Raw genomic sequence first — 16294 nt, 5'->3', positions numbered from 1 at the left:
GACGTGGAGGGTGCTGGACCCGGGGCTGCCGTGGAGTCGCCTGCTGGGAGCAGCCAGTGCACCCGGGCGTGTGACCTGGGAGGTGCTGGGGCCGAATGCCCAGGTGGGTGCCTGTGCTGCCGGGTTCAAACCCCACCGGCAGGGAGCCTGTGCGGTGACTTTGGGCAAGTGGGTGGGGCTCCCCGTGCCTCAGTTTCCTCTTCTGTAAAAGGGGCTTTGTGAAGCTCAACAGAGTTTAGAGGAGCTCCTGGAACATGGTAAGTGCTCAGTGAGGCTGCCTTGCCGCCTCTCCCACCCAGGGAGGGTCAAGTGGGAGGAGAGCGGCCCCACCGAGCGTGTTCCAGGCCCCCGCGGCGTCTGAGAGGAGGCAGCCAAGCCTAGTGAGGACGCTGCTGGTGTCCTCCAGGCCTAGGTGGGCGGGTTACCACGGAAGCCTGTCAGCGGACGCCTGTGATTCCCTGGTATTTATAGGTATGTCTGTTGTTTTATTAAAATATCTGGTTTCATTCAGCTTTGTCTCAAATTATTTGCAACAAACTGGAAAAGCTAGTTTTCCCCCTAAAATAGGCTTCTAATAAAATTGACAGTCTGCCTGCTGAGCCTGAATGTTCTAGAGTTCTGCAAAACTGGGTATTTTGGGATGGATTAGGAGAAAGGAGTTGGCTGAAGGACAGTGGTCGTGATGCTGAGCCGGCCGTCTGTGTGAAGTTTACTTTGGACCAGGATAAATGCGTATTTCCTATGGGAGCCCAGTGTGGCTGTGGTGTTCGGTGGTCTTATGATTTTATAGGCCTAGCCAGGGTCTGCGAGCTGCTTCTGTCCAGGGCCACGTAGTTGAAGCCTGGGGTTCTGAGCAGGCATGGGCGGCGCCCGAGGAGGTGCATGGCCGTGTCCCAGTGAAACTTCATGCACGCTGAAATCTGAATTTTAGAGACTCGTTTCCTGTGTTTCAAAATATTCTCCTTTTCATTTTATTCAGCCAATTAAAAGCGTAGATATCCTAGCTTGAGTGATTTGGAGCACCAGGCATCGTAGGTTGCCAGCCCTCGTTCCCCGTAGATTTGGGAACTTGAGTGAGACGCACATGTTAGGTTTATGTGTTTCACATTTCACGGAACGCCCCTCACATAGCTGGTCAGCCACCTGACGAGGGAAGCTTGGCCTTTCGGAGAAGTGGTGCCTCGTGGTGAGCTGCTGACAGAGCTGGAATTTGAACCCTGGGCTTTGGCCCGGGTTCCACTCTGTGAATGCAGATAAACACGGGTTTATGAGCTTGATGATTTAAATGGAGGTTTTATTCCCGTTCAGGCAGGTATGGGAGGCCAGTGATCAGGAGATGATGCTGTCGAGAAGGTCGTTTATTACTCAGCTCCCGAGAGGAGACCTCCTCATGCCTTGCAGGGCCGTGCGGGGAAGTGCTGAGTGGGTTAGAGGCAGGGGGCTGTGTGAGTGGGGGCCTTTACTGTGGTTTCCATGGGAAAGTGGAGGGAGTAGGCATTGGGTCGGCCAGGTGGAATAACTTCAGCGGGCTCTGGGGTGCAGGGGCCGTCCCTGTGACGTGGGGAGGCCCCCAGGACGACTGGGGGCCCGTGTAGGAGGTGGGCCCAGGTGAGGGTTCTGGGTTGATGGGTTTGCATTTGAAAGGTTCACTGTGGGATGAGTCATTTGCTGTCTCTAGGAATCGGTTGGCCCCTCGAGGGGCCGTCGTCCTTCCAGAGTCAGCAGGGCCACAGGTGCTGGAGTGTTGAGGGCACAGCACGTAAGAATGCAGGGAGCATGTGGTGTGACTGGTCAGAGCCAGAGGTCTGCAGGACACTCCCCTCTGTCCCTCTGCACCCCCAGCGCGAAGCCTGGCCCATGTGGGGTCAGCACAGGTGCCGAGTGGGATTGGGGTAGCGGGCAGAATTCCCAGCCGAGCACGCTGCCGCCCCCCATGTTTTTATGACTGTAGAAAAATGCCAGCTCTCATTTTCCAGTGATGCCGAGGTCCCAGGGTTTGTCAGGGAACCAGGGCGGGGGTTGGAGGGTCAGGCCACCCAGCAGCGGTGGCGGCTCTGGGTCTGCCCAGGAGCCCGGGCTGGCCACAGCCAGGCACAGCACAGCGCAGCACGTGAGGTCGGGCCTCGGAAATGGGGGTGTCTCCTGCCTTAGGCTGGGGGTGTGCGTTTCCAGGCCAGCTGGGGCGGTTTTCAGCCTGGCGAAGCTTGGCCTTTCCTGTTCCTGCACCGTCCGCCCACCGTCCCTGCACACGCTGGCGGGGCTCCTGGGGTGGACACACCACATCGCAAGGCCCCCGTGCGTCCTCTCCTCCCCTCCGTTCCGGGGCCGCGGGACAGTGCTCGGGACCCTTGGCCATTGGCGTCGAGCCCATTCACAGCCTCTGGATGCAGCTCAGAGGTCACTTGCCCCAGCCACAGCTGCACTGTCCCCCACTCCCAGCCTGGCAGGCCGACCTGCAGGACCCCAGGCTCAGCTGGGTTCTGTTCCCATGTTGCATTTTCAAGGTCCGCTGAGTCCGAGCCCTGCCTGGGTCTGGCTGCTGCCCGCACGCTCTCTGTGCTGTGCTGATGCAGAGATGCTTGTTTTCCTGTGACGTCAGCGTCAGCTCCTCCACATCCATGCCGTGTTTTAGTTTGTGCCTCAGCTGCTGGCTACAGCTTCCCGGGGGAGCCGGGTACCACCCGGGCCTGGAGACATGAGGAGGCAGGGATGTGAGGGGCGGGGGACAGGACAGCCGGCCTTCCGTTAAATATCTGCTCCTCGCGCTCGAGCCTCCCTGCCTATTGTCGGGCCGGAGGCGAGCCGACACAGCGCCAGCTCGTCAAAGGGAAGGAAGATGCCGCCCTGCACGCCCGCCGTGCACAGAGCATAAAGAACCTGCGCTGAGGAGGCAGGAGAAGAAAGCCGGTGAGTCGGGGGCATCTCCCCTGTGGATTGTCCGCGCCCCTGGGGCTGGGCCAGCCGTGCTGCAGGCCGTGCGTGCGGAGGACGGTGCCCGAGTCAGCATTCTGGGTCTGAGTCCTGTCGTTGCCGCCGCCTGTGCGCTGCACAGATGCTCCGGGCAGCAACACGGCTGGTACCCGGCCCGGGGAAGGCGTGCGGCTGCAGCAGCTCCCGGCGATGTCGGGGGAAACGCAGTGAGAGGCTGTTGTTTTGCGGGTGACAGATTTTTAGAAACATAAGGCGGTGGAGGGACCTTCCGAGCGAGGCAGGGGCTGCTGGAGGGACATGCTCACCCCGAGGACGGATGGTGTGTGGCCCAGGCCTGGTGGATGCGTGGCGGCGGCTGCGGAGGGCTGGGGGCCGGGGGACTCGGGGAAATCATTTTGGGCTCGTCTGCCTGCCTGGCCCTGGGGAGTTGCTGGCTGTTGGGAGGCTCGCTGTAGCCGATGCTGTTTGGTTGTGGGTCTGTGAGTCTGTGTCAGGGCCAGGACGGATGGGTACGTGTGCCGCTTCCTCTCCATTCTGCAGGTGGGCAGATTGATGAGACCACAGGGGTGAAGTCTGGAGACCCCAGGTGCCAGGACTGGTGGCGGTAATAGCCGGCACCTGTTCCAGGCTTGCAGTCTTTCTGTCTCGAGCCTGCCCCCCACCTGTCTGAACCCCCGTTTTGCATTGACAGTATTGGGTTGGCGTCTGGGTGGCACGGCCAGGGTTAATGTGCACGACTCACTCCATCGGGGTCCTCGGATGGTGGCGAGGAGCGGGGCTGCGGCGTCCTGTTTTCTATTCTGAAATGGTTGGAGGTAGACTCAGAGAGGTCTGGGGGCTGCACGGTGTTTGGCAGGGATGTGGCAATGTGGGTGCTTTTCTGACGACCATTTTGCAAGGTGTTTTTGTAAAAAAAAAAAAAAAAAAAACCACCACCACCAGCGTCCCCAGTCAGGCTTGTGGGGAGCTGTGGGCCTGGAGGACTGGGCTGCTGGGGAAGGCGGCTTTCCCCCTCATGGGGTGCTGGGTGCTGGGGAGGCTGGCAGCGCGCCCCTCCCCCAGGCGCGAAGGGACCTCAGCAGACACGGGGCCACTCTGCACAGCCAGCTTGGGCCGCAGGGGTCCTTGAATGATGAAGATTCTGTGTTGATGGGGTGAGTGGGAGAGGGAAGGAGCTGGGGTGGTTTTCACACGTGCGCCTGCCTGCGAGGAGAAACGTGCTGTGTCATAGTTTCCTCGGTGCCTGGGACGGCTTGGCCTCTGCTTTCGTGTGAGCCCACGCTGGCCGTGCACAGCTGGCATGGTCCCTCGCGGTGGGAATACAGTGCTGGGTGGGAGGGCTGTGGCCAGGGTCAGGATTCGAGCGGTTACTGGCTTTTGGTATGATGGCCTTCGGTGGGTGAGTCAGAGCCAGGATGGGGATAGACTGAGGGGCCACGGGCTGCCCCTGCAAGCTGTTTCGTGTTGATGCGGCCGGAGCCGGCTGTGGTACCCATGTCTGTGTCTCGGCCGGATCGGCACACATCTTCCACATTCCTGTCCCAGCTGCATCAGCCATCAGTGGGGGCCCTTCTCCGACTGTCTTCCTAGACTTCGGAGCCACTGGTGGTTATGTAAGGAGTTGTGTGTTCCTCTGGCCAACTCCAAGCTTGGTCCCACCTCCCAGACTCACCTCCGGGCTCCGGCCTCTGCTGCGATGTTTCCGAGGCTCCCAGTTAATCAGATCCGTCAGCCCAGAGTGTCCACAGGGCGCCTGAGAGCCCGGCCCATCCACACTGGGTGCCCCGGACCTTCCGCGGGGTCTGGTGGGGACCTGCCACGGCTGTCGATGGCCCCAGTGGAGAGGCCCACTGAGCATCCTCAGAAGTTCCTGTGTTTGTGACCTGCTCTCGTGTGTAGCAGTGGGGGCTGCGTCTCATCTGCCGGACGTTTCTGATCACCGAGGACTCAGCCGGGCACGTGGAGGTTGAACCGTCGGGGGCGGGGGGGACCGTCCATGGGGTCAGGCACCAGCCTCTGCTGAGGACCCCAAAATTGGGGTAGCCGTCCTTTCCTGTGCTGACGTGGAGCTTTGCCCAGGAGCCGGGCAGGGAGCTGTTGCAGGGCCAGGCCCCTGAATGGGCTGTTTGGGGCCGGGGCTGAGGGGGTGCCCAGTGCCATCAAGGGGAAGCCTGTGGGGAAGTGTGAGGACATCTGGAAAACCAGTAGCAGGTCCCTGGCTGTGCTGGTCATAGTGCTTGAGTGTGGGCTCGGCAGGTCTGGTCTCCTGGCGCCCACTCACTCCCTGGCCATCTCCCCGCCTCCCACATGTGTCAGGGGGAGCAGAACGTGCGGCCACCGCTCCTACCAACCCTCATGCCACAGGCTGGACAGGCCTGTGTCCAGGATACCCTGAGGCATCCCCATCTCCCAGCCCCTGGGGTCGGCACGATGCTGGGCCTCCAGAAATGTTTGTCGTTTTATGCAAGGGGCAGAAAAAGCTTTGTTCAGGTCAGGCGTGGTGCTCACGTCTGTAATCCCAGCACTTTGGGAGGCCGAGGCGGGGGATCACCTGAGGTCAGGAGTTTAAGACCAGCCTGACCAATATGGTGAAACCCCATCTCTACTAAAAATACAAAAATTAGCTGGGCGTGGTGGCGGGCACCTGTAATGCCAGTCATTCGGGAGGCTGAGGCAGGATAATCGCTTGAACCCGGGAGGCGCAGGTTGCAGTGAGTTGAGATTGCGCCGCTGCACTCCAGCCTGGGCAACAGAGTGAGACTCCATCTCAAAAAAAAAGGAAAAGCTTTATTCAAAAGAAGCCACCTGAACCAGTTGGTAGTCCAGTGTTCAGCTTGTGTTTGGTCATAAAGTGACGGCAGTTGTCACTCGTACAGGAGACGCTGTGGCAGAGTCCCCTCCACGCGTCGGGGCCCGGCGGCACATTTCTGGGATTCTCCTGAATACACAAAGGAGGGCACCCACCACGCTCAGGACTGGCTGCTTCTCTGTGAGGCCTCCAGGCAGAACCAGTGATTCCACCGTCTCCGGGCAGCCTTGGTGGGCCCACAGGTCTGTTGTTCCCCCGAGAGAGGATTAGAGTCAGGAGAGGCGTGACGCCAAGTTGACACGAACAGATCCCTGCTGCCGGTTGTTCCGGCGGTGCTGTGAGCACATCTGCCGGGGGGGCTTCGTTTCGTCCACGCTCGCATGTCGGGTGCACAGGAAGAGTTTACACACGCTCTGGTGGGTGGAACGGCCCTGACTTGCTGTTGTCTTTAAATAGGGGGTTTGAGCGTGTCTGGTCTTTCTGAAGTTTTCTTTTTTAACGTTTCTTCTGTGGGAAGTTTGAAAAGATTCGACTGACTGCAAGACGGAGCCGCCCTGCGTCTGGAGGGGCTGTGGGGACCCAGGGTGGACTGGCGGCTTGGCGTGGGCCTGGATGGCTTCCTCTGTTTGCTCCTCACCACACCTCGATTGTTGAGAGAATCTCATGCGGCTGTATCAGGTGTACACAGGCCGGGCCTGGTGTCTTGTCCTGGTGAGGAAATTGCGGTGTTGCCCTTGCTGAATGGTTGTGTATAAAGTTTGCATTGTACATTCTATTTAAAATTTTATTTTGAGTTTTCCAGATTTTCTATTGTAAGGTGTTGATAGTCCTGTGGGACTCACAAAGAGAGAACATGTGTCCCTGGTCCTCCCTGCCGCCCCGGCTCCACCCCCTGGAGGGGATCAGAGCAGTTTCTTCTTGACATTTATTTCCAGATTTCTAAATGACACATTTCTGCTGCTATTTCTAGACTTTTCCATTTAGGATGTTACTTCCCCACTTTCTCTGGGACACATCAGCTTATCTCTTCCTTATTCCATTCTCCTGATGGAGTTATGTCAGCGTTTATTGTTTTCAGTCGTTGAGTGTTTACCTAATTGTGGGTGATGTGAATATTCATGAACCACCAGGATTGCAGTCCCTTGTTTGCACAACTTTTGGTTTTCCTTGGACTTAATACATCATGATTGTTTGAATCAGTTTCCTAGATGTCTTGTCTCAAATTTACTCTAGTTTCCTCTTCCCAGCAGAGGGGCAACTCCCGCCGATGCCTGCGTCACCTCCCTCCTGGTGCACCCGGGCCCCCACACAACATGTCGTAGGGCTTCCCTGTGCCGGGAACAGCCCCCTCCTCTCTCCTCTGCCTACAGTCTTGATCTCTGGCTCCCTGTCTTCATCTTTCTTGGCTTAATCTCCGGTTAAGACCTCTCCAGCGGCTTTCTGAGAAAGACAGCGTGGGAGGCCCTTTTGGGGGATCTAGTTGGAAAATGCTTTTCCTCCAGCCACACACTTAAGGATAGTTTAGCTAGGTATGAAATTCTGTGTTGGAAAGAATTTTCCCTTTGCATTTGAAAGAGATTGCTCTACTGTCTTCTGGCTTCTTGTGTGACCAAGAAGTCAGGTGCCATTTTGATTTTGTGTGTGTGTTTTTTTGTCCTGAAAGTCTTGTAGAATCTTTTGTCTTCAGGGTTCTCAAGTTTCACAATAATGTTCGTTGTCGGGGGACCTTCTTTGTCTCTTGTGCTGGGAACTCGTGCTGTGGAAACTTGCAACATTTGGACGTGGGGAGCTTTACACCCAGTGATTTATCCCACGGCCGACTCCCCGTCTCTGACTGTTTTTTAGAGTTGACACTGATTGTTTGTTGGCCCTCCCAGGCTGGTCCTTTAATTCTCTTATGTTTTCCATTTCTTTGTTTATTTTATATTCTAGGAGATATCTTCAGATTTTCCTGTCCAAACCATCTATTAAGTTTGTCACCTTGTTCCTGTTCTTATCTTTCGTTCTTTTTTCTCTGAAGGTGTCTTTATAAGGCAGAGTGTCCAGCCCTTGTGTCAAAGGCATATCACACTCTTTCTCCGGGGTTATTCATCTCGGCTGAGAGGCACCGGGGTATCATGTGGTGATTCAGCAGTGCTTAGCACATTCACGGCTGCAGAGGCTTCCCGTGTGTAAATTCATTTAATCTTCTCAGTTCCCTGTGGGGTGGGCACCATTGTTTTCTTTGTTCTGGGGAAAGAACAGCACCAAGGCACAGAGAGGTCAAGAAATTTCCCAAAATCACACAGTTTGAGCCGGGACTCAAACCCCAAGGGCTGGCTTAAGCCTGTGCTATTTGCCGCGTGCCCCGGGGCCTGAAGCTGTGTGGTCAGGCCCCAGCTCTGCTACTCACCAGCCATGTGACCTCGGCCACAACGCTGTCCACCGTGTCCCAGACCCTCGTAAGTGGGCGTGGTGGTAAAAGGCTTGGCTCCCAAGGCTGTCACGGGATTAGTATCGAAGCCACAGTGCCGGCCCCGCGGCTGCTGCTGATGGCGGCACACAGTGGGAGGGTGTGGCTGGCAGCGGTTGGTGATAGCGTCTCCTTTCAGTGTGTTCTTTGGCCTCGTACTCAGCTGTTTTCACTGAGGGTCCGTTTTTCTGTTTGTCCTGGCCTTTGCGGCTTCCTCGGCCCCTGGTGACCCTTGTTTGCCTGCCCACGTTGACTTGTGGGGCACCACAGAGCTGGTGGTGGCGGAAGTCCCGGGGGGAGTGTCCTGCCTGGGAGGGCCAGGCGTCTCGCCTCGTAAGGAGTCTGCTGCCCCCGCAAGCCCTCTCGTTCCCCGGCTGCCTTGGGCGAGGAAGCAGGTCTGGTGGTCTACTCCTCAGTGACTGGGACCCTGCACCGCAGGCCCCCCACTTTCCGGCTACCTGGAGCCTCTGGCTCGGGGCCCTTCTTTGGGGTTCGGCCCAGTGCAGTCTCCTGGTGGCCACAGGGCCTTTTGCCTTCCAGGTCCCAGGGCATCGCTGCCCAGCCCCTCCTCCTCTTTGCTGTTACGGGTTTATTGGAGTTTTTCTTCCTTTGGTCTTGGGGAGAGGGTCAGTCAGTGATGTGGTCGCGCTGCTGTGTCCACCTGGAAACTATCGCGATGACACCTTCTGAAGGCTGAAGTCTGCAGGAACACCGGAGTTGGAGAAGGTCTTTAGGTAGTGTGCATGGACGTGGCGGTGTGCGTGGATGTGGCGGTGTGCATGGACGTGGTGGTGTGCGTGGATGTGGCGGTGCACGTGGGTGTGGCAGGTGTGGACAAGCACGTCCCACCGCTCTGCCTCCTGAGGGGCCGGAGGGTGCAGTGCAGGGTGTTAAGGAGGACAAAGGCCCTTATGTTTGTTTTTCCTTGATGCTGCCCCCCGTGCAACCTGGGGGCAATTTTCAAATGCTTGGCCCAGGTAGTTTGGTTCTGTCACCCCCTCGTTCAGTGGGGTGTTGGGAAGACCGGTTTTTGGAACAGTTTCGGATTTATAGAAAAATCAAGACAGGAGTAGAGAGAGCACAGGCATTCCTGCTCCCTCTTGGTCGGCGCGATGCACGAGTTACACTTAACCAGCCAGTCTCGGCGCCTTTCCAGCTAAGGCTTTATTCCGCTTGCCTCGGTCTCCCCTCCTGCCCCCTTTCTGTCCTGGGATCCCGTCCAGGACGCCACGTGGCACTTCACTGTCACACCTCTTTAGGTCCCTCTCACTGTGGCCAGTCTCTCAGACTTGCCTTGTTTTCAACGACCTTGGTAGTTTTAAGGAGGGCTGGTCAGGTGTTTTGTGGGACAGCCCTTCATTGGGGTTTGCCTCATGTTTTTCTCGTAAGGACTGGGGCTCTGGGTTTTGGGAGGAAGGGTGCAGAGGTGAAGCCTCCTTGTATCGCTGGGTCCGGGTCCACACCCTCCACACAGCCTGTCTGTGTTGGCCTCGCATGTCACCTGGCCGTGGTGTGTTTGTCGGCTCACACCTGCCTGCGCCTCTTCCCCCGTGCCGTCCTGTCTCTGCGGAGTAAGGTGTGTGTGGCCCACAGCTAAGAGGTGGGGAGCGACATACGTGATGTCAAGTTTCGCACAGGACTTGTACGTCTCTTCTCCCATTGGTTATTTAATCATTCGTTTTTGTCCATGTGGACTTGCTGGTATCAATTTCATAGTTGGGTTAGAATTGGATACCGTCTCGCTTATTTTATTGCTCAAATTGTTCCAGCTTTGGGCACTGGGGCCCTTGCAGGCTGGCTGTTGGGGCAGCGATCAGGCCAGAGACAGGGCAGGTTGGGGGTGGGTGCTGACAGGTCTCTGGCAGGAGGGGGCAGGCTGCAGGGAGCAGTGGGGAGCAGATCCCAGGTCCTGAGGTGGGTCTTGGGCGAGTCTGGGCTGTGGGCATGGATCCCCAGAAGGGGCCTGTGTGGTCAGGACGTCCTGCAGCTGCAGACCCCGGTGTGGGGTGTGGGCTCTGGGAGATGGTTGGTGCTGCAGCTGGGGCTCCAGGGTCGTGCCAGGGTGGTGCTGGGTGAAGGCGGGGAGGGGAGAAGGCATCACACCGTGCCTGGACTCAGCAGCGTGGTGATGTCGGGGCTGCAGGGGGCCTGCCCCCGCCCCATACTCTTCTCCCAGCCGAGTCGGCCGTGCTGTGGGGTCAGCAGCCCTGGCCCTGTGTGGGGCTCATGTGGGACTCGGCAGTCCCCGAATCGCCTGGCACCAAGTGCAGGCACGCCCCCCGTACCCCACCACTGCTGCCCCCTCGACATCCCTCCCCACTGCCCTCCGTCGTGCACTCCCTTCCTCATTTGGTTTGATGAGAGGCGACAAAGGCAGAAATGGGCAGAGAGCGGCATCATCGCTGGCCCCTCCTGCCCATTTGTCCCCTGCTTGGTGGGCAGTCCTCTTTTTTTGGAAGTGTGTTCAGTTATCTTGCGTTGCATAATTTGTTCACATTAAAGCAGGCTTGATCCGGGCTGCTGTGGTTCCGATCGACGCCCAATAGGACACCACAGTCGTGCCAAGAGGGCGCCTAAGTGTCTACATGGCCAACCGAGGGCGGGCATGGTCAGAGATGCCGAACGCACCAGATGGGTTCTTTGCAGCCCTTGGCAGCGTCGCCCGCTTTGTCCCGCCTGTTGTGTGCGCCTTTTCCCTGCTCCAGGGCTGTGTGTCTGGCGAGAGGGAGTCTCTGTGCATGACCACATGTGCAGGAGCTGGAGGCTGCCGGAGCGGCTGTTCCAGATGGACTTGGTAGATCACCTCTTTCAAGCTACCGGCTGCTGTAGACGGAGTGAAGTCTGGTAGCTTTTATTTATTTATTTATCTTGGCCTCCAGAGAGAATCGAGTTTGCATGGAGACGGTAATTTCGTTCTGAGTGTAAGATCACGTCCCCGTTCCTAGCGACGGGCTGTGTGTGGCAGTGCTGTGCCTCAGTGCGCTGTGAGGAAGGAATGATGGTGGGATTTGTCACTTGGTCAATTTTCCTGGTGTAAACACTCCCGCTTCGGCCGATTTCAGGCTGCCAAAGTAGGGGGGTCATTGAAGGTGGAGTTGGGCAAGGGCACACACGGTCGGCTTCTGAGAGTTGGTCCTCCCGCCCAGCCCTACCCTGGAGATGGGATGTCAGGGAGACCTGGTTCCATTTGTTTTTTTGCCTGAGCATCTGGGGGCGGCTCTGAGGACACCTGTCCTCCTTCACAGTGGCACTCAGGTCCAGTAGCAGGGAGAGGGTGGACGGGCAGCCGTGAGGGCGTGAGGGAGAGGGTGGAGAGGTGGCAGTGAGGGTGTGAGGGAGAAGGGGGAGGGGCGGCCGTGAGGGAGAGGGTGGAGAGGGTGGCAGTGAGGGCGCGAGAGGGTGGAGAGGGTGGCAGTGAGGGCATGAGGGAGAGGCTGGAGGGGCAGCCCTGAGGGTGTGAGGGAGAGGGTGGAGGGGAAGCCGTGAGGGTGTGAGGGAGAGGGTGGAGGGGTGGCCCTGAGGGTGTGAGGGAGAGGGTGGAGGGGAAGCCGTGAGGGTGTGAGGGAGAGGGTGGAGGGGTGGCCCTGAGGGTGTGAGGGAGAGGGTGGAGAGGGTGGCAGTGAGGGCATGAGAGAGTGGAGAGGGTAGCAGTGAGGGCACGAGAGGGTGGCAGTGAGGGCATGAGAGGGTGGAGAGGGTAGCAGTGAGGGCACGAGAGGGTGGCAGTGAGGGCATGAGAGGGTGGAGAGGGTAGCAGTGAGGGCACGAGAGGGTGGCAGTGAGGGCATGAGAGGGTGGAGAGGGTAGCAGTGAGGGTGCGAGGGAGAGGGTGGAGGGGCGGCGTGAGGGAGCGAGCCACCTCAGGCAGCAGGTGAAGGACAGGTGTCCACACCTCGGGTACCCCCGTCCTCCCTCTCCTCATGTCCTAATAGGTCTGGACAGGAAGTTACATTTAGGGGGCTGTACAGTGAGTTTTAAATACCTTGGTCCAAATTTTCAAACACGTATCTTTAGCGTTTCCCCTGTTGCTGGCGCCAGAGCGTGGGGTTCACTGGGTGGAACATGCTCTGAGCCCCTGGAGGTGCAGGGATTTTATGGGAGGAGGGGTTGGTTCAAGGGGAGGTGGCTGCGTGCGTGTCCGGACGGAATTACTCACTGCCTGTCCTCCCTGCAGCTTCTGTCCCCTCCTCGCCGGTCTCTGATTCTAGTTTCAGGCTCAGCCAGTGGTCTCAGGACCCCCCCACATTCATGAAAATTATGGAGGTCCTCAAAGAGCTTTTGGGTACGTGGGCTGTAGCTGCCAGTGTGAACTGTACTGAAAATTTAGAACGAGGAATATTTATTCCTCATTAGCTCTAATTAATTTATGATTAATTAGATTAGTTCTAAAATAATAAACTCATTGCCTGTTAACATAAATCATAGCATTTTAATGAAAAAACGACCGTTTTCCCAAACAAAATATTCACAAGAGAGTGGCAGCGTTTTTGCATCTGGCTGAGCAGAAGACGGTCAGGGCATCGCACCTGCTTCTGCGCTCAGGCTCCTGCGGTGTTGGTTTAAGAGTGGGAGGAAATCCAGTGTGTGAGGAGGCTTGGGGCATTTTAACAGCCTTTTCTGTGGTAAACGTGGGTATTCTTCTTTGATATTTCTCTAAAACTCAACACGTGGTTGTTTCTTAAATGTCAGTTGAAACATGGAATCTGGAACTGTAGTTGTGTCATTTTCCTGCAGTTCCGTTAAAAATCCACTGGTCTCTTTTGCACTCGAATAGGTTTGTTACCCGTGTGTGTGTTTTAAAAATCGCATGTTGGCCGGGCGCGGTGGCTCACGCCTGTAATCCCAACACTTTGGGAGACTGAGGCAGGCAGATCACTTGAGGTCAGGAGTTCGAGACCAGCCTAGCCAACATGATGAAACCCTGTCTCTAGTAAAAATACAAAAATTAGCCGGGCGTGGTGGCAGTTGCCTGTAATCCCAGCTACGCGGGAAGCTGAGGCACGAGAATCAGTTGGACCTGGGAGGCAGAGGTTGCAGTGAGCCAAGATGATGCTACTGCACTCCAGCCTGGGTGACAGAGCGAAACTGCCTCAAGCAACAACAAAAATTGCACATTGGCTGTTAGGAAATGTCGCTTCACTGGGTTCTGCAGGCCTTCCGAAGGGCCATGGAAAATTCCCCCCACGCTCATGAGGACGAGTGTGAAGAAGGCAAGTGCTGTCCTCTTCGGATTATGGACATAGCTTGCGGTCGCGGCTCCCCTGCCTGGTCTCCGGGACCCCCAGGCACCCCCAGATCTCTCTGGCCTCAGCCAATTCCTGCCGCTTCACCATATGGCAGAACACATGCGCGGCCGGCCGGCTCACAGATGGACGTCCCTGCGTCCGGCCCGCCGCCTGCAGTCCTGTGCGCTCACCCTGCCCTGGTCTCCGCCTGGACTGTGGATGGGGGTGAGTGGGGCAGGGAGCCGTTCCGTGCCCACCAGCTCTCAGCGCCAGCCACCTGGGCTGCCCAGCATCAGGTCTTTGTGGCAGCACCTTGTCAGTAAGTGGAGGTCAGATGTGGGGTCATCCCAGCATTTCAGGAGGCCTAGCCGGGTGGATCGCCTGAGCTCGGGAGTTTTAGACTAGCCTGGGCATGGCAAAACCCCATCTCCACAAAAAAATATAAAAATTAGCCTGGTGTCGTGGTGCACACCTGCCGTGCCAGCTCCTTGGGGAAGCTGAGGTGGGAGGATTGTCTGAGCCCAGGAGTTCAAGGCTGCAGTGAGCTGAGATTGTGCCACTTCACTCCATCCTGGGTGACAGAGTGAGACCCTCTTAAAAAAAAAAGATTCCGGTCAGGCACAGAAGGAGGCAGGCTGCTCCCACCCCAACGTGACCGACAAGGGGCCGTGTCCCTGCCCTCCCTGTGGCTCTGAGGGTGGGGGTGATTCCTCTGTCAGCTGGGTAGGGAGTGGAGAGGCAGCTGAGCGGATATTTATTTAAAGGGAAGACAAGGACGTAGACTGTATGGCTCTCGGAAACTTCAGCAACTTTTCCGAGACACATTGTACCATCCGCCCTACCTGGTGTGGGCGTGAAGCTGGTAGCACAGAAAGTCCTAGAGCGGGAGCTGGCCCCGAGCCAGCAGCTTTGCACCCCGTGTCATCAGATCTTCAGAATGCGCCTCCGGTCTGTTGGCCGTCTTACTCCTCACCTGGGTCCACAGCCCTCCAGATACCGGGCTTGACTTTAATTCCCGGTGGGGCTGGGGCCAAAACACAGACGGGTTGCCGCACACGGTGCCTTTTGCCAAACCTCGCATTTGTTGGTTGTGTTTTTCACGACTCTCGTCCTCTGAAGATGCCGGCTCAGAACCTGTGCAGCGCCACACTGGAGGGGCTGAGGATGTGGGGGGCCCTGTGCTCAGAGCCCGTGCGGCGCCGTGCTGGAGAGGCTGAGGACGTGGGGGGCCCTGGCCCGGCTCCCCTCTCACAGGCAGGTCTGCACTCGTGGGTGCGTTTGGGAGACCCTGGTCTTACTGTGTTGGTGCAAAGAGACACTTTTCTCTTTCTTGTTCCCTTCTCCTGTCTAGGTTGGCATCGTCCTGTAAGTAAGAGCTATGTCTTCTTCCCTTCTTGTTGAAAGGAATCTTGATCCTAATGTGAACTCAAGGACTTTCTAAAAACTGAGTTTATTATCATCCTTTTTTTTTTTTAAATTAAGACGGAGTCTTGCTCTGTCACCCAGGCTGGAGTGCAGTGGTGCAATCTCGGCTCACTGCAACCTCCGCCTCCCAGGTTTAAGTGATTCTCCCACCTCAGCCTCCCGCGTAGCTGGGACTACAGGCTCCCGCCACCACGCCCGGCTAGTTTTTGTATTTTGATAGAGGCAGGGTTTATCCATTTTGCCCAGCTGATCTTGAACTCCTGGCCTCAAGCGATCCTCCTGCCTCAGCCTCCCTACGTGCTGGGATTACAGTTGTCAGCCTCCATGCCTGGCCTGGAATCATCCATTTCTGTCATTATTCATCTTGAGGCTCTGGTCGTCCCAGGTTTGGCTGGTGGGGGCCTTGGCGAGTGGCTCCCCCCACACTGCCCCCTTTTCCATCAGGTATTGTGTGTTACTTGCATCCGGGCAGCAGGCTCTGGCATTCCCTCAGCCCTTTCTGCTCCATCCTGGACCTGGCCGTTTCTTCATGGAGCTCAGCTTCCTTCGGAGGGGGGTGGACTTCGGAAACGAACCTGCCTGCTGGTCCTGGGGGCTGTGAGGCTGTGCTCGGTGGGTGGCGGGCCAGGGGCTACATGGGGAATCGATGTGCAGTTCCCGCGGCGGCTCCCAGTGCCACAGGCTCCTTCTCTCCTCCACTTCTTTTTTTTTTTTTTTTTGAGACGGAGTCTCGCTCTGTCGCCCAGGCTGGAGTGCAGTGGCCGGATCTCAGCTCACTGCAAGCTCCGCCTCCCGGGTTCACGCCATTCTCCTGCCTCAGCCTCCCGAGTAGCTGGGACTACAGGCGCCCGCCACCTCGCCCGGCTAGTTTTTTGTATTTTTTAGTAGAGACGGGGTTTCACCGTGTTAGCCAGGATGGTCTCGATCTCCTGACCTCGTGATCCACCCGTCTCGGCCTCCCAAAGTGCTGGGATTACAGGCTTGAGCCACCGCGCCCGGCCCTCTCTCCTCCACTTCTGAGTGGGGTCTCCATCTGCACAGCGTGGGCCTGTTCACTCGTGTGCTCTGCCTTCGAATGCGGATGACACAGCTTCAGAGCCGCGGCGTGGTCACCAGGGCAGCAGACCCAGCCAGGCCAGGACTTCTCAGCGTTCTTTTGTCCTCGGAATGTCTCCTGCCATGCCCGTGCCCTTGGAGAGCAGTTTCCAGAAGTTAACTTGGATTGATTTGTTGTCTTTCACGGGGTTATGCTGTCAGTGTGATGGTCAGTTGGGTGCATTTGATTTTAGTATATTTCCCCATTCTTTTTTTTTTTTTTTTTTTGAGACAGAGTCTCGCTCAGTCGCCCAGGCTGGGGTGCAGTGGCACGATCTCAGCTCACTGCAAGCTCCGCCTCCCGGGTTCACGCCATTCTCCTGCCTCAGCCTCCCGAGTAGCTGGGACTACAGGCGC

The 16294-nt window shown here is 57.3% G+C and overlaps 1 protein-coding gene across 10 annotated transcripts in view; it reads left to right on the top strand.

Annotated features, from left to right (window-relative positions):
• PRKCZ (protein kinase C zeta) overlaps positions 1-16294 on the top strand; it is a 144757-nt gene that overhangs the window by 21923 nt on the left and 106540 nt on the right. The window contains exon 1 of one of the 10 annotated variants that reach the window (XM_045382051.2): positions 2626-2907. The exons of 1 other annotated variant lie outside the window; for it this stretch is intronic. Coding sequence is in view for 2 of the 9 variants with exons in the window: in XM_045382046.3 (XP_045237981.1) it covers positions 3229-3250 (22 nt within the window). In the remaining 7 variants the exon portion in view is untranslated. 8 more of the 10 variants (XM_045382046.3, XM_045382058.2, XM_065531094.1 and 5 more) reach the window with 8 other exon arrangements.

This window comes from Macaca fascicularis, chromosome 1 (genome assembly GCF_037993035.2).
Source record: "Macaca fascicularis isolate 582-1 chromosome 1, T2T-MFA8v1.1".
Taxonomy (NCBI): Eukaryota; Metazoa; Chordata; class Mammalia; order Primates; family Cercopithecidae; genus Macaca; species Macaca fascicularis.
Note: the sequence above shows the minus strand (reverse complement) of the source record. Positions and strands in the feature narration are given on the sequence as shown.